The sequence below is a fragment of the Drosophila mojavensis genome, unplaced genomic scaffold (assembly GCF_018153725.1).
Source record: "Drosophila mojavensis isolate 15081-1352.22 unplaced genomic scaffold, ASM1815372v1 contig_80, whole genome shotgun sequence".
Taxonomy (NCBI): Eukaryota; Metazoa; Arthropoda; class Insecta; order Diptera; family Drosophilidae; genus Drosophila; species Drosophila mojavensis.
Genome location: NW_025318906.1, coordinates 12,290,349 through 12,316,307, shown reverse-complemented (window position 1 = coordinate 12,316,307; position 25,959 = coordinate 12,290,349). Strand labels below are relative to the sequence as shown.

At 43.9% G+C, this 25,959-nt stretch overlaps 5 protein-coding genes across 7 annotated transcripts; 2 read left to right on the top strand and 3 right to left on the bottom strand.

Annotated features, from left to right (window-relative positions):
- Positions 1–89: 89 nt before the first annotated feature.
- On the top strand, positions 90–10,806 carry LOC6579638 (myotubularin-related protein 6). Of its 2 annotated transcripts, none has more exons than XM_032729611.2 (10): positions 90–331; positions 4,255–4,371; positions 8,272–8,434; positions 8,498–8,781; positions 8,853–8,987; positions 9,050–9,279; positions 9,355–9,867; positions 9,926–10,171; positions 10,231–10,450; positions 10,513–10,806. In XM_032729611.2, exons 1-10 carry the CDS (start codon positions 308–310, stop codon positions 10,648–10,650), a joined length of 2,070 nt encoding a protein of 689 aa, XP_032585502.1. In that variant the 5' UTR covers positions 90–307; the 3' UTR covers positions 10,651–10,806. The 2 variants fall into 2 exon arrangements, with proteins under 2 accessions (XP_032585502.1, XP_032585501.1); XM_032729610.2 differs by lacking the exon at positions 90–331 and adding an exon at positions 1,726–2,417.
- A 285-nt stretch (positions 10,807–11,091) lies between these two features.
- Positions 11,092–13,980, bottom strand: LOC6579637 (translation initiation factor eIF-2B subunit delta). Of its 2 annotated transcripts, XM_002005483.4 has the most exons (5): positions 13,874–13,951; positions 13,751–13,779; positions 12,984–13,607; positions 12,302–12,904; positions 11,092–12,240 (listed from the first exon to the last, which is right to left on the bottom strand). In XM_002005483.4, the coding sequence occupies exons 2-5, from the start codon at positions 13,769–13,771 to the stop codon at positions 11,557–11,559; spliced, it is 1,932 nt and encodes a 643-aa protein (XP_002005519.1). In that variant the 5' UTR covers positions 13,772–13,779; positions 13,874–13,951; the 3' UTR covers positions 11,092–11,556. The 2 variants fall into 2 exon arrangements, with proteins under 2 accessions (XP_002005519.1, XP_015019279.1); XM_015163793.3 differs by lacking the exon at positions 13,751–13,779 and having other exon boundaries at positions 13,874–13,980.
- A 93-nt stretch (positions 13,981–14,073) lies between these two features.
- LOC6579636 lies at positions 14,074–14,702 on the bottom strand. Its single transcript, XM_002005482.4, has 3 exons — positions 14,593–14,702; positions 14,324–14,520; positions 14,074–14,259 (listed from the first exon to the last, which is right to left on the bottom strand). The coding sequence occupies exons 2-3, from the start codon at positions 14,502–14,504 to the stop codon at positions 14,192–14,194; spliced, it is 249 nt and encodes an 82-aa protein (XP_002005518.1). The 5' UTR covers positions 14,505–14,520; positions 14,593–14,702; the 3' UTR covers positions 14,074–14,191.
- Positions 14,703–14,875: 173 nt separating this feature from the next.
- LOC6579635 (little elongation complex subunit 1) lies at positions 14,876–19,887 on the top strand. The gene is made up of 2 exons (XM_002005481.4): positions 14,876–16,447; positions 16,507–19,887. Exons 1-2 carry the CDS (start codon positions 15,154–15,156, stop codon positions 19,749–19,751), a joined length of 4,539 nt encoding a protein of 1,512 aa, XP_002005517.1. The 5' UTR covers positions 14,876–15,153; the 3' UTR covers positions 19,752–19,887.
- Positions 19,787–25,925, bottom strand: LOC6579634 (myosin-11). The gene is made up of 9 exons (XM_015163792.3): positions 25,826–25,925; positions 25,415–25,733; positions 25,036–25,129; positions 24,792–24,964; positions 24,522–24,725; positions 20,734–24,450; positions 20,601–20,672; positions 20,421–20,537; positions 19,787–20,347 (listed from the first exon to the last, which is right to left on the bottom strand). Exons 2-9 carry the CDS (start codon positions 25,496–25,498, stop codon positions 20,330–20,332), a joined length of 4,479 nt encoding a protein of 1,492 aa, XP_015019278.1. The 5' UTR covers positions 25,499–25,733; positions 25,826–25,925; the 3' UTR covers positions 19,787–20,329.
- Between the last annotated feature and the right edge of the window lie 34 nt (positions 25,926–25,959).

Sequence of the window (25,959 nt, the reverse complement as noted above, 5' to 3'; positions counted from 1 at the left end):
AACTATCCTGCAATCGAGGTGGCAACACCACAGTCAAAACCTATCGTTGAGCTTCTGCACATAGGGTGCAGCCTTAGCGATAGTATTGTATCGGAAATTAATGTATCGATAGCATATCAACAATCCCAATTTATAACTATTATAAACTGCAATATGTTTCAGTAGAAAATGTTAAATAAAAATTAAATACAACGTGAGTAATTGATTAAATTCGCCGTGCAAGCAGAAACACGGGCCGTGGAGAATCCGTGCAGTGCTCAAGGCAGCCAGTTCATAGTGAAACGAACAAGAGAAAAAAACGTAAACAATGGACGATATCAAGCTGGCAAAGGTATGTAAATATATACATATTTTAGTTTAATCAGTGCGGATAAGTGTTAGGCATGCTGATATGTGTGAAGTAAGTCATTTATCAGTCGCACCTGTCCTGGCGCCAGCTGTGAGCTGAGTCATGCAATTGGAAACTTTTATGTTTAATTCAAAATCGATGGTCAGGTGGAAACTGTTCCTCCTGTTCTCTCTCTGAAATAGAAACAGCAGCAGCAGTGGCAACAACACACGTCTGTGTGACCCGGCAAGGGCCAACCCTTGCGTCGCCCCCCGTAAGGGTGGGGCCAAGGACGAGACAGCCTTATTGCCCATGGCTTGGCATGCCGCCCCCACCTGTTCACAACATATGCATATAAACATAGCTGTAAATCATGCGCATAAGCGCGAACCATATAAACGTGAACAAAAGTGCAGACCACATCCAATTTACTTTTACATTTCCAACTTTGTTCTACGGCATCTGTGCGATCTTTTACACTAGCGCAAATAATTACCTTCATTAGTAACGCAAATATATTAGTATATATGTATGTGTTTATAAATATACGTTTATGTAGACTTTGAATGTGAAAATGCAAACCTTATCATAGTTTACAAAGTCTTTGCTACTGTTGAGCTCCCTGCCTAAACGCCCTCTTTATTAAAGTGTTGAATTCTTGATCAATGCACTAAATTAAAGATATTATGTAAACTCTAAAATTTCATTTGCTTATAACCTTATTTAACTATTCAGTATATATAAATGTAATTTATGAGTTAAATTTTTTATTTAATTCGTTAAATGTAAAAAATTTGCATAGTCAACATTTTTTATTTTTTGTTGCAGTTTCTGCTATAAATTTAAAATTTAAATTCAAAAGTGTAAAAAGTAGATTTAAAGTTCAATTGAAAATCAATTAATTAAATAGATTTTTTTGCGATAATCAATCATTAAGCTTGATTATCAGATTGTTAGTCAACATAGTTACTGAAGGTAAACTAACAGAAAACTATAAGTATTAATGACTGACTATGGAATACCCTATAGACAACCTCACAAACCTATAGACATGTTCATATTGAAACTAAAACTTGTTATCATATAATAAAGATTTGTACATTTATGCTTATTTACTAAAATATGTTTATTATAGAAATATTGTTTTGTTTTTTTTTTTTATATTTATAATCTATATATATTTTACTATATTATCCGCCCTTAATTGTCTTACACCCTGCATACTCGCTCCTATTTCGTCAACGCAGGGTATTTGAATGGTACCTTTTCATTTGCTATCGCTCGGTGCTACGAGAAAATTTCCCAGCCGCAAGAATTTCCCCAAAACAGAAATGTACCAGTGGGCGCTCGTAGCATGCTTTTAAGCGCGCGCCTTTCACAGTCGTCGCAGAGTTAGCATCGGGAGCGGTCGTCCGTCTGTCCGAACGTCGCGCAGTGCTACACTCTCTACAAAGTTGATAACACAAACATAACACACCCACACACACATAGAGACACATTGATGGGGCAACAGTGGCAGTGGCAGTGGCAGCAATAACAAAGTGGCACACATACAGTATATACATAAATAAATATGTAGGGTTATCCGAATAAGTAGCGTACATACTTCGTCGGTTTGTGTGCTAAGCAAAAACAAAAACAAAAAATAATAATAATAATAATAATAATAATAAGAAAAGTGAAAGTAGTAGAAGTACAATTCGCCTCCCTGGTGATTCACGTGATTTGATTTAAGGGGCGAGCAGAAGCTGCTGGCGTTGCTTTTGAAGTTGATTTAAAATCAATAAACATTTACCCAAAGCAAACACTGAGTATCTCTGCCTCAGAGTGTATATAATTTGGCACTGTGACAATGGATTTTACAAGATTCATGAATAAGTTTAATGAAATCGAACGACAATTGTCGCCAACGTCGGCGCTGCGCCTCAGCTTCGATAATATATCACCGGAGACCGAGGAGCCGCCCGATGGCAAGCGTCTGTGGGGCGTTCCAGTGCCGCCATTTGTCTCCGAAAAGGTCGTCTCCTGGATCGAGGAGGAGTTCAACGAGGCGCCCGTCTACTACAACGGCAACAGCGTGCTGAAAAAGGTGACCCGACCCAGATCCCCGTGTTTCATTAGGCAAATGTATGCAAGCGAAAGTAATCAAGCGATATTCGGCTAATTTTTCTCAACATTTTCGCATTCGCATTTCCTTTGTAACAATCGCCACCGGCTGCTCTCGGCCGGAATATGCAAATTACTATGCATAGAGCCGGAGAGTTCTCCCTTGCTCGCCAGGCGCTTGCCGACAGGCACGCACATGCATATTTTATGTAGGTCGACTATCCGAACGACCATCCATCGATGCTCTCATTCATTCCCAACATGCCACTGGGCCATAGCGTTCCATTCATCCTTAGAATGCAGCAAATAGTTGCCTGAGTTGCAACACCCCGAGACTTTGTTCTCAACTTGGCCAATTAAATAATTGTGGCTTCTTGTGCACTGATATGGCTTTCATTACAGGGAAATTACTAGCTGGTATTTCAGTAAAAACTATGCAGGCCAAAACAATTTAATGAGAGATTACGTGAATATACGGATTATGGAATAGAAAAGTATAGAAAGTTGCGTATATACAGATTATGTAATGGAATAGCGATATCACATGATTCATTGATTGCATTTGCGAACTTGTCTATTAAACATTTGTTTCATGAGAAAGATTATTAACATATTTAAAACAACATCTTCTTCCTCTGTTTATTCTCTTAAATATATTGTAGTCTCTTTTTTTTCAAAGTCTTAAGGCTTAAAAAACTTAAAAATCTTCATTAAAAGCCTTCCTAGTATTCTCAATAATAGTCTAAAATATAAATAGAACTTAATTATGCGCAATATAAAATGCAATTAAAAAGACAATTAAATGATCTATCTATGAACAAATGTTATTTCCCACCTTAGACAGCTGCACTGTTACCTTGCCCTTGCCCTTGTTCTTGTCATTCAATTCAGTCAATAGCTGTTGATTCGTATGCATTACAAATGACGTCATTGGGGTATACTAGTAAATGGATTAATGTAATAAACGCCCTTGCCTTTGCCTTCCGTTTGTACTCTGGCAATGTCGATTCTCTTAAACGTAATCAATCTACGGAGTGGAAGCAGTTGTTGCGCATATTGCATTCACCCTACCGCTCTCTCTCTCTCCCTCTCTCTCTCTCTATCTATCTTTCTGACTCTTTTATGCACTGGGGAAATTCATTTGATGTCACATACATCTTCGTTATTGAAGTTGTTTCAATTTATTTACAATTCGAATTGCGGTTGCATTGCATTTGTCACATATTCAAGGAAATTCAGCTTAGACAAATGGGAATTTCCCTTTGATCCATAGCTTTTTATAATAACTGATTTGCTTTACTCTGATCTGACAACGTTGTCTTGAAAATGTAACTCAATTATAATAAAAACTCGATTTAAAGTTGTAGAAAGTACAATATAATTTGTTATAAACTTATACTAAAATCTAAACAGCATCTAAGTAGAAAATAAATTATTTTATATTATGAATAATTAAAACTTATTTTATGAAAATATTTCATTTTCTGTTAAACAACTTTTTTTCAAATAAATTTTTCAAGGACCAACTTTTGCACTTGACTGTCGGACAGTAAAATAATTTGCAACCATTTTGATGCTGTTTACTCAGTTTTCGAGCTTCCTTTTGGCTCTGTGTGTGTGTGTATGTGGGTGGGTGAGTGGTGTTTAGTGTAGTTTTGTGGGTGGTTGGGTAGTTGCAACGCAGCTTGTGTGTGGCTGACGTCAGCGAGTGAGGCAAAGAGCATTGCAAATAATAAATATAAAATTCTTTTTATTATGCTTCGAGTTGCGAGTTGTATTGAATATATTTAATGCGTTTCTTTACTTTATCTTTTTTACAGGTGGAAAATGTGCGCATGATTGATCGCTACAATACGAAAAATCCCACAGTTGGCACTTTGTATCTGACGGCCACCCATTTGATATTCGTGGAGCCTGACAGCAACAAGGAGACATGGGTAAGCCTCCGCAGTCGCCCCTATGACATCATCAATTATTTTATGGGCCAAACGGTTCGAGTGCTCCTTCAACTTCTCGCACTCTCATTCTCACTTCCTCCGTCTCACTCTCTTTCTCTCTCCCTCTTAGCTGAGTGGGTGCTTGCCAAGTTCAAGCAAAAAAAGTTTGTGCAATTTCTTTTTCCAACATTCTCTGGGTTCATTTATTTCTTTTTTTTTTTTTTTTTTTGCTTTTTGGGCAACTGTCGGCACGGCATATTGAGTGTGTGTGCGTGTGTATCTGTGCGTTGTCCTCCACTAACCGCAAAAGTATGTTACGGATATATAGTAGACCGCAGAGGCATGCCACGTTTTTTTTTTTTACAATGTTTGTAGCCTGCCGCAAACATGTTGCTCTGCCACATAAATTGTTGCATTATGAATTTATTTCAAATATTCAAAATGACAACAATATTATATTTAATATTCTGCCGGCCCTGAAGCACTTTCAATTATGATTTATTTATGAGCGACGAAAAAACATTTTAGTCCACTTGGTCATGTGAATTTTTTGCATTTTTTCCGAATTAGGTAATGTTAATATAATTAGAAATTATTACTATTTAATGTGTATGATTTGAAGTTTAGACTAACATAGCAGTCTATATTTATTTTAAATTTATGTGCAATAATTGAAATTTGATTTACAATTGATAATGAGAGTCTATATCAAATATATAAATTCATTCTTCATTAGAACTCAGAGAAGACGAGAATCTATTCTTAATATGACTGTCTGTCCATCCAACTTGTTGTCTCTCTTACTCTCTGTATGCTTGGGCATCGAGCAACAGCTTAAGACAATGCTTTGTCAATGTGTGCGTGCAGCGAATAGCATAGACTACTCCAATTCCTTACTCTCTGTTCGATGCCTGAGTAAACTCTCACTGAGGCAGGGGCTCAAGGTTAGACTTCCATTCTCTATATATAGAGCGGGCCTGCTGCAGCGCTCCTTCAGTAGTAAATCTTATCAGCTGGTGATCAGACGTATAGGGCTCCTCTTCTTCTGTTGTGTGCGTGTTATATATCATAATAAATTTAATTAAACATTAGTAAGCTAAGTATATTAAGCTGCATTGTGTGTTAAGAAATTTATGATAACATAAAATTTAAGTGCATAGAATTTGCCAAAAGAGCACCCTGTATATATACAAGAATTATTAAAATTTGTACACACAACTTTGTTAACTCTTAGCTATATATAACTTTATTACAGCGCCTACGAGCTCGCGCAAATTTGTTAGCCTTTTAACCTTTCATAAACAATTTACAAGAGCAAAACTTTTTAAGGAAAACCCCTAACTCAACTCGGCACTCTAGAAAAATTTCTCTTTAGCTATAGCGAAAAGCGTTTAATATTTATATGCTTTAATTTGAAGATAAAAGCAGGCAATGCTAAGCACAGGCAGCGGACCGCCCACAGCCACAGCCCCAGCCCCAGCGAACGTGTGTAAATTCTGCACTTGGCGTTTATATTTCTGACCTCGCTCGTTAAACATTTTGTGCAGCAGGTGAAACTCGTCAGCTCAAAGCGACTGCGGCGCCAGGCATTCGTCATAGAGTACCTGGAGTGCTGCTACTTGCATGCAGGCACATATGCAGGTATATATACATATATCTATATATATATATATGCCTAGCTGACAACTGGCATGGCCCGCACTTCCGGCCACTTGGCTGGAAAGTTTCTTTTCTTGGCAGGCGCCTCAAGGCTGCTTAGCCGCAGAGCGCACACAAAAGTTGTGCATATTAAAGTTTGGCCTGGTCTTTAAGCCTCCTCTTGTCTCTTGTCTTGTCTCTCTGTCTTCAATTTAATTAAAACGCGCTCGCTTTGTGCTGGCCAGCAGAACTAGCCGCAAATGCACAGCGACACAATGGGGCTCGTGCGCGGATTGCGTATACGCCCCATTGCATAAATACAAATTAAAATGCCATGTCGACGTGCCCGCTGTGCCCGCTGAGTCTCATTGTGTATGTGTGTGCGTATGTGTGTGTGTGTGTGGGCGTTACATTATATTATTCAGCAACACAAAACATGCATTCAAAGTCCCTGGCGAAATCCAACAAAAGTGAAACATTCGCTAATGTAAGAGAAACATTGGCAAAGCAAACACAAATATGCCAGCACAATCTGCCAATATGCCAGAAATGCTGCTGGTCCGGACCGACTGGCAGACTGGCAGACTGACAGACGGACAGACTGTATGAATGAATGGCAAGCGCAAACAAATTGCTGCTAAGCGGCTGCAATTCAATTTTCATTCATACACAATTCTCTGTCCCAGGCACAAAGGACACAGCAAAAGCATCGGAGCTCGTGACAGCAAAGAAAAACAGCAAAAAAGAAAGGATTTTTCGTGTATTGGAATACATAAGCAGCTACAGATTAAATTAGAAATGCTAATCGTCTGGGAGATAACTGATTTGGGTATTTAGTAAAGGCCTTAGGCTTAAGGATGGAGCTAAGCTAGCGGTTGGGCTGGGGTAGCTTTGGACTATATCTTTATAATAGTAAAAGGAATAAATTGTAATCAGAATGAAGACGAATTTGCAATTTATTATAAGTAACAAAATTAGTAAAATATTGATAATAATTATATAAGAATTTCTAGTGAAAGATGCATTTGCACACAATTAACTGTGGCAATACCTTTTTGAGGCATATTTGTTTTTATAGCTTTACTCTATTCCAGTCTTAACTGTGACTTCCCTTCTATTAATGTTTCTATCTATTTATTGATTAAAATAATTATAATAATACCTAACTTGGGCAGATTATATAAGCTTTCATGCCATTTGTATTCTAGCTCTAAGTCTGCGGAATAAATATTTTAATATAACTCGGGATTCTCTTGTACATCTAGAATTTAGGGTCTAATTTATGGAGCATATTTTTGTAGAGCTCTCAATTTATTTTCACTATGTCTATACATATTAGTAATTTAAGTGTCAAGTCTCTATTTTCAAAAAAAAAAAACATTATATTTTCAGCAAAGGCTGTATACAAAACTCGATTTATCATGCCTCCCAATAGGAGTAGATAATAGACCCATTAGTAGATCTCTGATATTTTAAAAATGAACACACATTATTCGATTGTGTTATATGTACTTTATTTTTTAAAATAAATATACTATATGCTAATGTTGTATTTATTATACTATACGTTATATTTATTATACAATTAGCCATGCAATTTCAAGTAACTCGCATTACTAAAGACTTGGATCGTCGACAGCTCGACAGCTCCTGACCTTGGGGATTTACGCGGTTATTCATTTAGTTTTGATGTGAAAGGTTCGGCGCTGCATTCAACTCTTTTGCATGTGACGCCTGGTGGCTGCTGTTTAAGTTGGCTTTTCTTCTATTTTCCATTTTCGCGCTGGTTGTGCATTCGGGCAGGGCGCTTTTAATTGCTACACCGTAATTATATCAATTATGCACTTTGCAGTGGCGCGACAAGTGGTCGCTCGCTCCTCCGCTCGCTCCTTCACTCGCTGGAGAGCCGAGAAATGAGCATATTAACGTCACTTGCCTCCCTCCCTCCATGCTGTTAATTAAAAGTTGGGGCACTCGTGTGCAGAGCCAGTTGCCAATTATGAGTCGTGTAGGCTTTAACTATCGATTTTTCTTTGCTGTCATAAGGCGGGTGGCCGCCAGGCACCACCCACTCACCCACCAGGGAGCACTTTGTAAAAGCTAAAGTGCCTGACCTGCGGGCATTGCAAAGGCCATTAACTGTGGTCACGCAAAGGGCCGCTTCAAGTTGACTGATTATGAGTTGAGATTGTCTGTGCTGCTGCTGAGTGTGCGCTATATATTAATACTAGTGTCTATATTAACGACTCGCCCTCATTTCAGATTCTGCACATGCACATTGCCAGCATTGAGAAGCTGCCGCTCAGCACCACCGGCTCCCCGCTGCTGATACGCTGCAAGACGTTTTTGTCTGTGACATTTGTCATACCCAAGGACTCCGAGTGCCATGACGTTTACACATCGCTGATCAAACTCTTTCAGCCGGGTAGGTGGCAGCACTCCAATCCATTTACTTTTATGTCTCATCTAATCTGTTTCGGCCTCTCAGTCTCCATCAACAAGTTGTACTGCTTCAATTATCAGCCGGCCAAGGATGACTTTCCCAAGAACGTCGGCTGGGACTTCTTCAAGCTGGAGGCAGAGTTCAAGCACATGCTGGTGCCCAACGAGAACTGGACCCTGTGCTCCATGAACGAGAAGTACGAGCTATGCGACACGTATCCGCGTCAGATCTATGTGCCCAAAGAGGCCACCACGTTGATGCTGATAAGCAGCTCACGCTTTCGCTCCAAGGGACGCCTGCCCGCTCTGACCTACTTGCACAACAACAAGGTAGCTAAGCGTCCTGAGCGCCCCAAATACACAACATACATATGTAAATCTATGTCTAATACAATCAACAGGCGTCCATATGCCGCTGCAGCCAGCCATTGTCGGGCTTCAGTGCGCGCTGTCTCGAGGACGAGCAAATGCTGGAGGCCATTCGCAAAACCAATCCCAATAACGATTATATGTTCGTTGTGGATACGCGACCGCGCGTAAGTGCAAATGCAAAACAATATGTAAATAGGCAACGGCACTCAGCCTGCTTTGCTTGCAGATCAATGCCATGGCCAATCGTGCCGCCGGCAAGGGCTACGAGAACGAGGCCTTTTACGAGAACATCAAGTTCCATTTCCTCGGCATTGAGAACATTCACGTGCAGCGCGCCAGCCTGCAGAAGGTGCTGGAGGCCTGCGAACAGAAGTCACCCACGATGAGCGCATTTCTGAATGCCCTCGAGTCATCCGGCTGGCTGAAACACATTCGCTCCATATTGGACACGTCGAGGTAAAGTAAACATCAGCCTGTGCCCTAAGGCAGTTTGGCATTTAAGGATTAAGATTAATGTAATTCGTTTCTTAGCTTCATTGCCAATGCCGTCGACAAGGGCATCTCTGTGGTGGTGCACTGCTCTGATGGCTGGGATCGCACCGCTCAAGTTTGCTCGCTGGCGCAGCTAATGCTGAACCCTTATTATCGCACAATCAAGGGCTTTCAGGCCCTCATCGAGAAGGACTGGCTGGCGTTTGGGCACAAGTTTAGCGAGCGCTGCGGCCACATTCAGACAGATGCGCGCGAGGTGTCGCCCATATTCACACAATTCCTGGACTGTACCTGGCAGCTAATGTCCCAGCGGAGCGAGTCGTTTGAGTTCAATGAGCGTTTCCTGTTGATACTGCACGATCATGTGCACTCGTGCCAGTTCGGCACCTTTGTGGGCAACTGCGAGAAGGATCGATTGGACCTGAAGCTGGCCGAGCGCACTTTCTCGCTGTGGGGCTACATGTCGAATCACCTGAACGAGTATATAAATCCGCTGTACAAACCCAACGTGGACGAATCGATCAAAGCCAATCTGGCGCCGCAGTGCATCAAGTAAGTCCACAGTTGATCAGACTTAGATTTTTCTTTCTCTAATTTGCATACTTTATAGATTCTGGCGTGGCATGTACAGCCGCTTTGAGAGTGGCATACATCCGCGTGAGCCTCTGGGTGATTTGCTGCTGGACAGCAAGGAGCACTGTAACTCGCTGGAGGATCATGTGCAGCACCTGACGAAGCGCATTGCCAGCTTCAAGAACTACATTTCCAAGTCGGCCAAGAAGCTGCAGGATGCCACCACCACAACCACCACCAAAGTTACCAAGGAGCCGACCCCCAATGAGATCAATGACAACAAGTAGCCAAAACACGCTGAATGCAAAATATACAGAAATTGTTAACTATTCATATTTTCAGATATAATTACGACAAGAAGCTAAGCGAATTGTCTGCTGCCGACGATGATCATCCCCTGAAGGCGAGCAACATGTCATTTGCCAATCTGTCGTTAAATGCCGAGCAAACGAGCCCGCAAGCTTTGAGCGAGGAAATCTCGTCGGTGGCGCTAGATTGGAAATCCATGCGAAATGTAACCACCTGCTCCTGCTCCACACCCTTCGATCAGTTCAGCAAAAAGGTTAGATAGTTAGTCAGCCACATGACAGTTCATCCAATTCATTTGCCTTGCCTCTCTTCCAGACACATTGCTGGCGTTGCGGGGAGATCTTCTGCGAGCGCTGCATCGATAAGAATGTGGCGTTGCCTGGACACGACAGTGGCAAGCCAGTGCCCGTATGTCGTGGCTGCTTCCGACAGATGCAAAAGCAGAGTCCTTAAGCCCAATTCTAGCATAATCCTAGTTGTAAATTGTTGAGCATGTGACGCGGAGTGAATGTGGCAAGCGTGCGAGAGTGAGCCGAATTTGTTTCGGTTGTGTTTTGTGGCATTAAATACATATACACGGATTAACATACCGGTACATCTATATATATATATATATTGAGATACATATATTATTATATTATATTTATTGTTGCATTTGTAGTTGTAGCTAACCTACGAGTTATAGCGTGCAAAAATCAACCAATAAGCATTCAAGCTAGGCAAAGCTTCCAGTCGTGCGCATACATATACCAGAACTTCGCCTAGTCGGGCACAAATCTACATTATGTTGTTGTTGTTTTTGTTTTCAATAATCTATTTTTCTAAATATTCAGGCCTATTCCAAAAATCACTGTCGTTTATAATTGAATTTCAAAATATAATGCGTATTTTAAATTATGCTGTTCATCAGGGCCTTAGCTGGCGTTTAATGTGCTACATTTCTTAGGACATAAACTTTTAACTTAATATTACAGAATCTCTGTTCAGGCAGCATTCCAAGTGTAAACTTATATTTTCTTAAATTGGTTGAGCTTTCCATGACAAAGGAGTTTATGTGAAACTTGAATCAGACCTCTTGCCTCAACATATATCTCACACAAACAAGACAGTACAATTGCTTACATATTATTGCATACCTAGGTATGTGTATACTTAGATACCGTTAGCATACAATTGCATGGATACAGTTCAATTTAAAAAGATAACTATCGTAATGTCTACTGCTAGCTGTCGGGCAATTAAGCTGCTTTTCAAGCCGTAAATGTACTATGCAAAAATGTTTGATCAAAATATAATAAAATGATTATTTATTCAACAATTGTCCATGATCCGCGTTCAAGTTTATATCGGCGAAACATCTCAATAGCCAATATCGGGCTTGATGCGCAGAATGACGGGCACGCTGGTGCAAGGCAGGATGGCCACCTCGGTGACAACGGCGCTGACCAGCTCGGGTGGCGTTATATCGTAGCTCAGGTTGAGTGGCGTTAATCGGCTCTTCGATTGCCAGTTGTTGAGGGAGCACTTTTCATCCATCACCAGCAGATTGGGATCGCACAACTCATTGTAGACAATGGCATCAGTCTGGAAACGTTCACTGAACTTATGCGTCTCACAGCACACGAGCACGGGCACGTTATGGGAGTTGGCAACGAGCGCCACTTGGGCTGTGCCCGTTCTGGCCATCACATATCCATTGGCTAATAGCGCATGCGCTCCCAGCATCACTTTGGTGGCCTCCGGCATTACGTAACTGATGGCGTTGATGAGCACATAGGTGCATGGTATACCGCAGGCGTGCAGCCGACGCAGCATCTCCTGTCCTTCGCAGAAAGGCCGTGAATCGACGACAATTACTCGGAATGTCACCTTGCGCCGCTTGGCCTCTTCGCAGATGAACTGAATGAGGGATGAGCAGGCAAAGGTGAGCAGAACGTCGCCGTCTGTGATCTTCTCTTGCATGGAACTGCTAATAGCTTGCGCTGCCTTGCCAATCTGATTCTCTATATAGGTGTCTATAAAGTGCCCGAGGAGCTCTTTTAACTGAAACAATGGAATCATCAATTAATCGGTGTCTCCAATCTCGCACTGCTCAGCTGCTTACCTCCGTTTCGGGCGTGTCTGTTGGCAGCTGCGTCAACTGATTCTTGAACTGCTTGTAGGCATTGTACACAGACACGGCCAGCGGTCGGCATTTGTTCAGATGATCCACATGATGCTTGACTGCCACGTCAAGACTGCGTCCGAACTCCTTCTTGGCGGGCGTCTCAAAGTCCTGCACCACCTGCCGCAGTGCATGCAGAAATGCAATGCATCGCGCATTGGATCCAACAATTGTCCGCTGAGCATATTGCACACCCAGGCGAGCCATGCTCGGATGTACGTTGGGATCGTTGATAAATAAGCTGGCGTCTTTGTCAGCGCTAACCAAATGATTGAATAGCTTCACTTTGCACTCTCGATCCGCTTTGACTGTCCCACCCTTTGATGGCGACTTGGCAGGTGAATCTACCTTGTCGTCTTTGTCAGGTTTGTGTTCCTTGTGGGTCGTGACAGACACATTTGGCGTCGCCTTAACGCTGTTCCCGGCTGCCGACTTAACAGTTCCAGGCGTCGCAGTTGTCTTTTTCGCTTGTCCCTGCGCCTTTGCAGCACGTTGCGCCTCTTGAATGGCTCGACGTTCCGCCTTTGTAAGCGCTGGCTTTTTCTGCAGTGGAGGAGGAAATGGGTTAGTAATGATTTCCTAAAACGAGCTTTAAAGACTCTGAAAACAAATTTTCACCCACCTTTTCATGATCCGCTGTTGCAGCTGCACCTGTAGCTGTGGCAGCTGCGGCTGGAGCAGCTTCAATCTTCGTCGCAACTTGCAGGTTATTTAATTGCTTCGCTGCGGCATCCACGTTATTGGACTTGGCGGATTTAGCAGCTTGTTTGGCAGCTTTTTTCGCCTCGCGCTCTGCTTTGATTTGCTCACGCGTTTTTTCACTAGCTGGAGCAGTTGGGTTAAAAGAATCTGTGGAGTTTTGTGCGGATTGAGATGCAGTTTTTGGGTCAGCGACATTTGTAGAACGTAGCGGCAGCTGGCTTTGCTCTTTCGTTGTTGTTGTCGTCGTGGTCGTCAGCTTCTGAGTGATCGTCGTTTGCTCAACTTCGGTTATAATTGTCGTGGCTGGCGTGATGGATTTCTGTTTCTTCGCCAGTTTCGCTTGCTTTTTGGCCTCACGTTCGGCCATCACCTGCTCGCGCGTTTTATCCGCTGATGCATTCTGCTGTGGATTACTACTCGATTTTTGCATTGCGCTGTCCTGTTCTGACTTATCCTCGATATCTTCCAGACGGTTTCGTTTATTTCTTGGACGATTGCGTTGCCGTTGCTTCTTCTGCTTTGTAACTGCAGAGGTCGATGAGCCCTATTGAGTAAAGATAATTAATGTAATAGGCACAGCTATATCGAAAATTTACTAATAGCTTTCCAATCTAACTACGAATGCCAAATAAAATAAGTTGTAATACATTTCCACTAGTTTAATAGTTAATGAGGCTACATATGTACCTGTTCGCTTTTTATAACCATTTTGTTGGCTTGAAAATATAGAAGTTTGCGTAGCTTAGAGGTATGGAAACCTTATCATAATATAATATTGAGACTATGCTTTTGTGACCCATTTTTATTTACCTTAAAAATAATTTTGTTATAAAACCGCTTTACAATATTTGCTCACGATGGCAATTTTTAGCAGCTGGCTGAAAATGTTGCCAAGTTACGAAAAAAGAAGTACTGGCAACGCCGTCCGCATTCACTGTGAATGTCAACAACACGCTGACGTGAATGGTTTTCAGACGAATTTTATTTTATCAATGAATGTAAAACCAAAATACGTTTTAAGTCATTTATTCACCAATCAATATTCAAGTTATGCCACCTGAAGCGGCTTCGAAATGTAGATGCAACTTTAAACAACTAATTCAATGGCAGCACGCTCAGCTTAGCAAGTTAATGGTGCTCGGCAGCCTCCTTAGCCTTGCTCGCAGCCCATGCCTTCTTGTTCTCGGGCGAGTTGGCTGCACAAAAAATAAACATTAGAACGTATGCAATAAGAAGTAGATCCTTATAATGGATTCTTACCCAATCGGCTGATCTTGTAGAACACAGGCACGCAAGCGACTACGGCAATGAAGTAGTAGCGCCAGATCCATTGATTCTTAATGTAATGCTTGATTGGGAATTGGGCAATTTTAGCCGAGAAAGTGTATGGATATCTCATCGGACGTCCAGCAGGTTTTGGAGCTGCAGCTTTGTCGGACATGGTTGCGATTTGTTTACTGTGCGTTTAAATAATTTTAAAAAGATCAAAAAATTATGTAATTTTCGTTGCGAATGCCGCAGTTACGTACCTGTGCAAAACTCAGAGAATACCACAATATTTCAATGTGGCTCTGCAGCCCTGGTCAACTGTGAAGTTGGTTGCGGCTCTTGGGACTGTCAACTCTGAGTATTTTAAAAATATATACAATACAAAATTTATGAAAAAGAAAGTGCTTGTAGTATGCTTACAATATTGAATGAATGAATATAAAAAGTTCAATTGATTGTGTTTTAATCCTGTTAATCGACCTCGACTACTTGGTTTTTATTTTTTTGTGTTTTAATTATCTTCAGTTTTAAAATGTTCTTCTATGGTCACACTGTTTGTCATTTCCAGTGTCAATAATAACACGCCGGCAGAGAAACGCGGTGGTTTTATTTTAAGTTATTTCTTCTTTTATTTAATGTCTACCGGTAGTAATTTGATTGAAATGCATGTTTGTGGTATTGAAATACCTAACATTATTGCGGTTGCATGCAAAACAGCACGCGGCTAGGCTCGAATCATAAACGTTTACCGCTCGCGGCAAACACGTGAAACTAAATATAATAAAATTACAAGAAAAGAAGGAAAGAAAGAAAAACAGAGCATGTCTGATGATTTTAGTTTAGATGACTTCGGTTTTCTGCTAAGCCCACCAATTGAGCGATCGCCAAATGAAATGGTGTCCACAAACGGGAAGTTGTCTAAAAAGCGCCTGCTAATCGGCGACCTCATTGCCGACAACGATGAGCTAGTGCGCCGTGTGAAGGAACTTGAGGGACAAGAGCAGCAGCTGTGCAGCATAAAGCGTACCGCCAGCGAGGTAACAGAGCTGTATATGCAAGAGAAGCAACAACGCATCGAACTCGAGCGCCGAGCACTTGAAGAAAGCGAGCGTTGCTCTGATCTGGAGAAACAGTTGGACGTACTAAAGCTAGACTGTGAACAGCTGCAGGCGGAAGCGAAGCTTAAGTGTCTGCCAGTTGACGGTAAAGATATGGTCATTCTTTTTATGCAACTAGCGCTGCGCATTCAAGGGGATCCCTGTTCAGGCGGCCTAACGCGGGCCGAGCATAATATGCTGCGCAAGCTAAAAGATTATTGCAAGTCGGCAGATATTTCTGTACCTCTTTCGAAGAGCCCAACGAAGAAACGAGCAAAAAGCATAACTGCAACGAAATCAACTTCGACAGAAACATTTGTCGCACATGCCTCAGCGCCCACCAAGCCTATGATGTGCTCGATTGCCGTACAGAGCGAGAGATTTGTGACCACACGAGATCAGGGCATACAGCATAAGAATACCACAACAACGCGCGGTACGACGACAGCCGCGCTCATCAAAACGCGCACTGTGGGCACCTGTTTTCCACAGCCGGAACCCCCTCTTGATGCTTATCAAATATTGGAGAAGATACTAACGTGGACCATTATGCCGGTGAGCCCTCTCCCTGATGAGCCATTGGTACCCGAAGAGTTGCCACTGATTAATGTGGGCACTAATACGGACATATGCGATGTCCATCGAGAGATTGACTACTTGCCCGTGCTGCCAGCTCAATTGAAACGTTCGGATTCCCGGCCGCCATCACGAACCATGCACGACAGCGTCAAGGATGAGCTGACGACGCCCATCGATGCAGCGACACCAGATAGCTACAGTCACACCATGGCAAAGAAGCTGTTCAACTTTTTGCCGCACAGTCAACGTGTTCTCGACAAGATGCCACCCCAGGACTTCGAGGAGATCTGGCAAGTCGTAGGCCAAATGCTGCTCGTTGCCCTACAAAGTCGGCCTGCGAACTCCATTAGCCAGGCAGATTTTCGCGAATGGTTTTGCTCGCTGTACGAGAGCCACCAGACTCATAACGATGCACCCAGCATCGACATTAGTAATAAGGGTAAGTCAGTAATGCTTCATTGAATTGCATAAGACAAAAACTCAATATTATCCTTGCAGAGCAATATATGGCACCTGTAGATGAAGAAGTGCCACCTGATGATCGCAATCGTTCCATAGAAACACCGCCTCCGGAAATGGGCTTGGAACTAACACCGATACGACTGACTCAATTCAAGGAAATGGAGGAACTTAATACCAAGCCAAAGATTAAAGAACAAAACTCATGCTCACAGGAATATAAGAGGAAGAAGAAGAAGGAAAAGAAGAAGAATAAGAAGAAGGAGCAATCAAGACCCACATCACCCACAGAAACTGCAGTTAATTTCCTAACCAATTTAAGTGATTTCCACAACTCTAACTGTGATAACTTAGACATTCAGCTGAATGCAGAAGAACGCGAATTGATGCAACTGGCGTCTGCAACAGCAAATAATATGCTGCCACCGAACACATCTCCTGTTTTTAAGGACTTTATTCCGATAATGGATGCATCTTTAAATGTGGATAAACCACAGTCAACCAATCCAGAGCCTTTAGACTCACATGCAGCTAATGTCGATGTTATGGCCCTGTTTGGCAGTGATTCGGACTCGACAGATGAAGAAGCGTTTAAAAACAGGAAAGTAGTTGCTAGTGAAGTAAATATCTGCTTAAGCTCCAAGAACTCAAGCAACACGGAAAAGGAGATACCCAATGATTGCGATGTCCGGCATAAAGATACACCGCCGAAGCCCAATTTGGTCATCAATAATGGTGGTCTTGGTGGCGATAAGACTAATCGGTTGCAGCGCAAGCGGAAGCTAAGTTCGCGTAACTCATCTAATTCTCATTCAGGAACTAGTGAAGATGAGAATTCAGTGACCAACGATGGACATACTTATGCGGAGGATGCAAACAACATACGTATACGTGGCTTATCTGAGTCGCTATCTGAAACTAGTGAGGATGAGAATATTGTCACCAGCGACCATTCTCATGAGGACGATACAAACAATTTACGTATAGGTGGCTTATCTGAGTCGCCAACTAAAACTAATGTAAAGACGAATTCAGTCACCAGCGATGATCATCCCCAGGCGGATTATACAAACAATACACGTGGGCGTATCTCATCTGAGTCTCAGTCGGACGCTAGGGAACAGAATGCAGTCACCAGCAATAGACGTAAACGTAGCTCATATAACTCTCTATCTGAATCTACCGAAGACACTTCAGTCACCAGCGATGCGGAGGATACAAAACTTCGTACTACTGAAGCAAAGCAACCTTCACAGGGTGCTGCCACAGTTTCTCCGGTAAAACGCATGCGAAGAGTAAGCAAGCGTATTGCACTCAAGAAAAAGTCGACAATAAATGATAAATCAGTCGATGCCAATCAAAGTGTGGACGATAATTCAGTATTCGATGATACGGACCGTCATGATATGGATGAAAACAAATTGGCTGTGATTATTCCTACTGAGATCACAAAGCAAGACACAAGCACAATCAAATGTGAAAAAATTGATGAATCAGAAGATTACGATACGGACATCGAGGAAAGAAATTTAATTATCAATGAAGATATTCAGACCGATAACGAACCGATTAATGAGATTTTACCATCAGTATTGATTGATAAGCACATGCCCGAAATGTCTGAAGATTCAAGCAAATCCGATGTGCCAGTCATCAATTCCGGTCTTCACAGCGATTCCGATCATGATGAAGACACATGCCCTCAAAATAATGTAGATGGCCCGACTGTGATAAGCAATTCATCCGAATCGAATGCTTCTGATCCACTTGTGGATCTGTACCTAACCCCGGAGTATTCCGATGAGGATAAGCAGCAAAATAGAAAGCGCAAACGCAAGCGAAACGGCAGCATGAATGACTCATTCGAATCACAGTGCACCGCGAAGCGTCTCACGCGCTTGCAAGCCAAGCAGCTTCAGCTGGATGCGGATAATCAAGAGTCGAGCAATGGAACAGCAGTGCAGGAAAGCTGCCTATATGAGAGTTCGCCTATGTCGCCTGCTCCGTCGGATAGCTGTGAAGCGAATGGCAGCGAGCCCATAGAAATTCCACTCCAGTTACCTGGGCGTCAAAATAACCTGGGTGCGCCAAAGGCGCTGCTGTGCTACATGATCAACGCGTACAAGGCTGATATCAAGAAGCACAGGAATCAGAAGCCAAGAAAGAGGCTGGATAAGCTGACTTCTCAAATAATCGAATATCTTAAGCAATCAGATGAGTTGGAACTGACGCCTACTGAATTTATGGGAATAGACGAGCAAAATGTAATCAATGTCTTAATAGCGGCATATGGTGTAGCAACCGAAGCAGGTGCAAACGATATGGTTGTCCTGCAACGTGTGCTGACGCTGGTTAAACAATTCGAGAGCGAGAATAGCTCGTTTATAGGGCATTTCATGAAGGCGTTGGAGCAGCGTTTGTTCAACCCGAAGGATCGACTCTCCGACCCAGTGGCATTCATGTGTGTAAAGCTCTTTTTACAATTGATTGGACTGCAGGCAATGCAAGCCGATCCCGTCGAGATCTATGAGAATCCAGCCCGCCTGTTCCTAGCCAAAATACTCTACCACTACAGCACACAGATGCCGCAATTGGTGTTGGAGGTGCTCACTCATTATCCCACAGTGCTGCCGCATCGCGAGGAGCGATCATATGATCACAGTGATCCATTGATCACGGTCATAAAGCATCTGCTCATGTGCTATCCGTACGATGTCAGCGATCAGCATGGAGCCGAGCGTGCGCTGATCTCCAAGCTGCGGTACGAATATCACTTCCAGCCCTATGAGCCTACGAAGCAGAAGGTGATCGAGAACCTGATGGGGAAAATTAAAGCGGGCCGCACATATCAGCTGAGCTATGCCTTTGCCCTCTTCTGCAGACGAAGCATCCAACTGAACGTGACCAACGTACTATCGCAACAGCTGATCCCGCTGGTCAACAACTACTGTGATTTGTGCGTACAAAATGAGGAGTACGATGCGCGCATGGAAAGCCTGGTGCAGTGCACATCGATGATTATCAAGCAGCTGCGGCTGGCCGGTAATGTGGATCTCACTGGCTACTTAGCGCTCTTCAAACGGATCCTCGTGGCGGTGCCGCGGCCTGGCATCCAGGAGGCAGCCGTCCAGGCCATACTACGCATGCAGAGATTCGGCTACGAATTCGTTGTGGATGCCCTCCAGAGCTACAAGCCCAACTATCCACTGTCACCGATGACACGCGCAATGCTGCGCAGCTTCGTCGAGCGCAGGCAGCAGTACCTGCTAGCAAAAAAGGCATGATTCAACGTAAATAGCTTTGAGTTTCGAGTTGGTAATTTGTATCAATTTTAACTATTTATTTGTATGTATGTATATAGTAAATATATATATATATATGTATTTTTTGAATTAAACTAAATGCCAACTGCAATTGATATTTATACAATTTTTCACTTAGAACTAAAATTAACTTGAATTGGAAAGGAATACACATTAAATGTTGTAAATGATTGCACGTTAAATCAGAGAAGCGTGGAGTGTGTGTGGGTGTGTGCGGGAGTGTTATGTCAATCGAGCAACATAAGGATTAGCATAATTTTAAATTTACAATAGAGTGTTCGTTTCGATCGGAGTTTCGTGACTGTACAACAAGCAGAGGGGGATGATACACACAATACATAGGTAAGTATTAATTATTAACTACGCCGCCTCCAAGTCGAAAAGCCTTTAAGCAGCAGTTAGAGCAACAACTTGTGACTAAGTTGTGGTAAGGTACTTGTGAACTTGGGCTAAACGTTCAGCTTGAGTTTGTAGTCTAAAAGCGTTCCATTGCAAGGCTGCCACCAGTCGCTGCTGCCGTAGGTTGCCAACAACTCTTGCTAGATCAGTTTGTTAAGCTGCGCATAAAATCAATTCATATAATATAATTAATTGATGTTTCTCTAATATAATTAAATTCAGCAAACATACTAATGAGCGGCGCTGATGCTCCTTCTCCAGGGCAACCTGTGCCTGCTGTGGCGAAAATTTCAGCACTGCCGATATGACTTTTACCAGAGTCTCGTTATTCGTATTGCCGGTTAAATACTGCAAATATATATAGAGATAGTTGCATTACAATGTTACATTTGCATATTATACGATTCTTACCTGGAACATGATGTTGCGCAGATACTCGAACTCCGTGTTAGCTGGCACGCTATCGCTGTGCTGCATGGATACCTGTAAGACAACAAAATTCAGATATTTTCGAAAATTTATCCTTAGTTCAATCTATTATTACCAATGTTTCATCCAATTGACGCGACAATTTGGCGTTTTGCAGCTTCAGACGCTCATTGGATTGCTCCAGTATGAGAAAGTTCTCGCACTTTTGTTCGAGGAACAGATTCCGATTGGTCACGTCCTGCACCTCGTTCATGATCTCTTTCAGCTTTGCCTCCAGCTGTGCCTTCTCATCGATGGCAGCCGCCTGCTGCACACTCTTGGGTGCCAGGCTGGCCAGCAACTGCTGGGCCTGAATGCCGGCGCGCAGCTTTTCCAGTTCCATGATGCGTTCAGTCATTTCCTCATTGTTGGCTTGCAGCTCTTCGATTTCCTGCTGGAGATTCGTCTGCTCTCCATTAGTTTTGTGCTTCAGATCCTCCAGCTCGCGCTGCAATTGTTCGTTGAGGCTGCGCAGATTCTCAGAATCATTTGGCAGTGCGGCTGGTGCCTGCTCCTGTTCACTCTTTAACTTGTTCAGTTGCTCTTCGAGACTGAGGCAACGCTCCTGTGCCTTGGCCAGCTCTGTCTGGCGTTCCTGCAGCTGTTGTTGTGCATGCAACAGTTCCTTTTGCACCGTATCGTTCTGCTCGCTTACGAACTTGGCGTGCTCAGTCTGGCGCGTCAGCTCTAGAGTCTGCTCCTCCAGCGACGACTTCAGTTGCACTGCCTCCGCCCTGGCGGCGGCGACCTCTGAGTCCTTCTCGGCCAGCTGTCTGGCATGCTGTTCCACCAGCTCCTGCAGCACGTACAACTCACACTGCAGCGACTTTAGTTTCTCGCCGCTGTCGCCGTGAGAAGCCAGTGCCGTAGCGAGTTCCTTCTCCAGCTGTTTGGTGTGCTTGTTTAGGTATTCGTTCTCAATTTCAAGTTGCTCGAAATCGGATTTCAGAAGTGTCGAGCTCTTCAACGTCTCGATTTCCTTCTGGAGCGTCTCGTTCGCTTCGAGCAAACGATGAACATCCGCATTGGCGGCACTCCAGCGCGCCTCCAACGTTTCCAATTGTGTTGCATGAGCTGCGCTAGTGGCTTGAGCCTTTTCTAGCATCGCCTGCTCTCGCTCCTTGGACGACTCCAGTTGCTCGCGTAAATTGTGAATGGTTTCCTGCAGTGTCACCAGCTGCTCTTTGCTGCCCTCCAGCTCCGAGCAACGATCTGTCTGCTCTTCCAGCTGCTGCTTGAGTTCACGTTGCCGTTCACGCACCTCTGAAAGCTGCTGCTGCGCCTGCTCCAAGTCCAGCTGCAAAGTGCTCCGCTGCGATTCCAGAGCGGACTTTGTCTGTTGCAAGCTGTTGAGCTCATCTTTCGCCAGAAGATTTTCCTTTTCGTACGCATCACATTTGTCCTGCAGCGTGCGGTGATCGTGCTCCATAATCTCCTGGGCATTTTGCAGCTTCGAGTGCTCGTCGAGCACCTGTTGCAGCTTGGTCTGCAGCCTGGTGAGCTCCTCCTGCTGCTTCTGCAAGTGATTGTTCTGCTCCTGCAGCAGACAGTTGTGCTCGGCCAACTTGCTGTTCTCCCGCTCAATCTCCACGAGCCGGGCCGTCGACTGCTCACCCTTGGCATTGTGCTCCAGTTGCTGCTGCTGCAAGTCCTCAATGTGTGCCTCCAGCTGTTGTTTTTCGCTCTGCAGCTGTGTCTGCGCACTTTGCACTTCCTGCAGGTGCGTTTGCATCGTTGTGATCTCCTCGAGTATTACATTGACGCGCTCCTGCAGCTCCTGCTTCTCTCTGCGCAGCTCCTCGACGCCGGCCAACTCTGCCTTGAGCTGCTCCAGGCTGGCTGCCTGCTCGCTGTGCTTTGCCTGCAGCTGCTCGTGTTGTTTTTTCAGCTTGTTCAGTTTGTTGCCGCTCGCCTTGAGCTCTTTGTCTTTGGCCAGAGTGCTGGATTGGGCTTTGCTCAGCTCTTCATTGAGTGCTTCGATCTGCAGCCTCAACGACGCTATCGCCTCCGATTCGCTGTTGCTGCTGCTAGCATATTGTTCGCTCAGCACCTGCAGCTCTCGTTGCAGTTTGCGCGTTTGCTCTTCGGCAGCGGATTTCTCCACACTTAAGGCTGCTACCGTTTCCCGTTCCACTTCGAGACTCTTTTCGGTCTCCAGCGCACGCTGCTCTTGCTCCACCAGCCGCACTCTGGCGTCCTCCAGCTGGCTCTGCACCTCTGTCAACGTTAGTTCGTTTTGCTGGTTGCGCTGCACAATTTCGTTTAGCTGCTTGTTATGCAAACACAAATCTTGCAAACTCTGATCGCTCTCCAGCTTCAGCCTGCGGAGTTCCTCTTCCAGTGCACCCACTTTTTGTGCCTTCTCCGCATTCTCGTTTCTCAGTGCGTTTAGTTGTTCCTCCAGTTCCGACGCCTTGGCATCTGCTTCTTGTTTGGCATTCTGCAGCTGTTCCTTCAGGTCTCCCGCTTCGGTCACATGAGACTTGGACAAGTCCAGTTCACTTTCTAGTTTTTCCAGCTTCTCCTGCAGTTGTCGTAGTTCATTTTGATTGTGCTCCAGTTGAGACTGCAGTTGCTTTTGCTGTTCGGCGCTCTGTTGCTCCTTCTCCGTGTGCTCTACTCTGAGTTTGCTCAACTCTTTCTCCGCTATTAGTAGCTGGGCATCCGCTTCCTGTTTGGCATTTTGCAACTGCATTAATTTCTCTTTCACATCGCCGGCTTGAGTGTTCCGGCTGTTGGCCAGCTCTAGTTCGATTTCCTGCTGTTTAACCTTTTCATTCAGCTGTTGCACTAGGCCTTCCTTTTGCTCTAGCTCAGATTTGGTTTTTTCCAACTGTGCCGCCACTTGTTGATTCGTTTCTGTGAGTTCCGATTTCAGTGAATTCAATTGTTGTTCGGTTGCAGCAAGTTTTGCTTCTGCTTCTTGTTTCGTATTTTGCAGCACCTTCAGTTGCTCCTTTAAGTCATTTGCCTCGATCTTGCCACTATTTGCCTGATCGAGCTCAGCTTGTTGTTGTTTTAGCTTGTCCTGCAGCTGTTGTACCTCCTTCTCCTTGAGCTCCAACTCGGATGCCGTTTTCTTTTGCTGAGCAGCCAACTGTTGCTCCTTTTCCGCGTGTTCGCCTCTTACTGTGCTCAGAACATGCTCCGATGCAATTAGCTTAGCCTCTACTTCCTGTTTTGCGCTTTGTAACTTCTTGAGCTGCTCCTTGATGTCACTCGACTGTGTTTCCCGGCCATTGGCAATTTCCAACTCAGTCTCCAGTTGCTTTACCGTGTCCTGCAGCTGGCGCACCTGGGTTTCCTTATGCTCCAGCTCTGTGTGTATAGCTTGTTTAGTCTGCGCCAGTAGCAGAACATTTTCCTCTTCCTGTTTGCGAAGCGCTGCAATTGTATTGTTGGCCTCCTCATTATTCTTGGTGAGCTGCTTCAACTGTGCCTCATGCTCCGCAAGCAACTTTTGTAGTTTCGCCAGCTCGTCGTTTAATTCCTGCGCGGGCTGACTGCCATTAGAAGTAGGCGCCGTCACTGGCTTTATTATTGGCTCCTCCAGATCGATCAGTTTGTCAGCTGCGTCCGCCTGTCCACGTTCCAGTGCCGCTGTAACATTATCCGGATTCTCGCCTAATAGCTTCAACTTGGTCTGGTAGGCTTGCATCTTGCAGCTCATGTCGTCCATTTCGATGCGCAGCGCCTCCTCCAAATGTGCCTTGGCCTGCTGCTCCAGCGTACATTGTTCACGCAGCTCGTTTATGCGTCGCAGCGCCTTATCCTGCGTCTCTACAAGCACAGCCTGAAAGAGAAATGTAATTAGACTTTACGCCGATTTTCTATGCTCTAAATTCAAATGATTCTCTATCATACCCGCGCCTTGCTGCTGTCCCGCTCCAGTTCCTTGTATTTTTTGGCCAAGTCCGTGTACCGGCAGCGATATTTGTGATAACGATCAAGCGACTTCTTGTATGCATCGTACAGCTGATCCTTGGTGATAACATCCAGACGTGCTGTCGAGGCGGAGTCATCGAACTCGCTGCTAGTCTCATCCAAATCGGACTGCAAGTGGTACGTCTGTTTTTTGAGAGCAACATTAGTTCGAGGTCAAATGAGTCGAGCATGCGACGCCCACGCACTTACCGCTGGCGCATCATATGTAGGCAAACGGAACGACACATCGCTGGCCATGGACGAGTTGGAGAGCTTCCGAGTGCGCGGTATTGCGCCGCTGCCCATGCCATTCAGTGACTGTGTCGATGCACGGCCACCGCGCGGCAGCTTCTGTATGCGATAGGGAGAGTTTTGAGGCGTGTCTATACATTTGACAAAGAGAAACCAATATCTTTATAGAGCTGATAAGAAAATGAATCGTTAACAACTTTACCCTCTTCCGTGATGCTGAAGAAATTCTCATTAGTACCGGTATCGGTATTCTCTGAGCTTGGTGTTGTTGTGCTGGACGATGAGCTCACGGCGGCCTACAATAAAGCAAACCGATAAAATTCCCTTGCATGTGTGTGTGTGTGTCATGCGGCGTGATTGTGTTGTGTATGGGTGTGTGCTAGGGGGGTTGGGTGTGCACCCAGCTGCCAGTTTCATTCAAATGGGTCAAATTAAATAGAACTATCCAATTGCATTGACTGTTTTGGACGCATCACCTCCCCATTAGGACAAACACACACACACTAGTTAACACACACACACACAAACAGTTTGTTTGTGTGCGTATGTTTTCATTAATTTGCATTTTTTTTCTATCTTGCCTGGGCTGCATTTGCAAATTGTTGGAATTTGGACGGCGACGCTTTCACCTCCTCGATCAGTTTATTTTTCAGATTAGCAAACATTGTGTGGCACCTGCTGCACTTGTTCTTTACTGCGTTGACTACTTAATTTAGGCACAATTGAATTTATATAAAAAAACATCTAATATAAATAAATACGTGTCTGCAGTTCTCGCTCCAATTGCCACTCTGTTATAGCTAGCGCGATGTGGCAACACTCGTACTAGTGTGACCATATATCAGATACTGCTACATTTGGTATTTTGTTGGCACAATTTAGTCTGCTTGAAAATAACGGCTGTAATGAGCGCAAAAACACGAGAGAAAATTTGAATTTAGTGTTTTAGCTGATTTTAATTGCGAATTTAAACAGTAAATATACAAACTCACCTTTTCATTTAGGCCATGCACGAAAAATATTAAGCTGTGTTTACTATTTACTAAGGTGCATATAAAATATTCTAGCATCTTCTAAGACAGGAGGCAGAAAATTTGAATTGTGAATGTTCAGTAAAACACAAAAC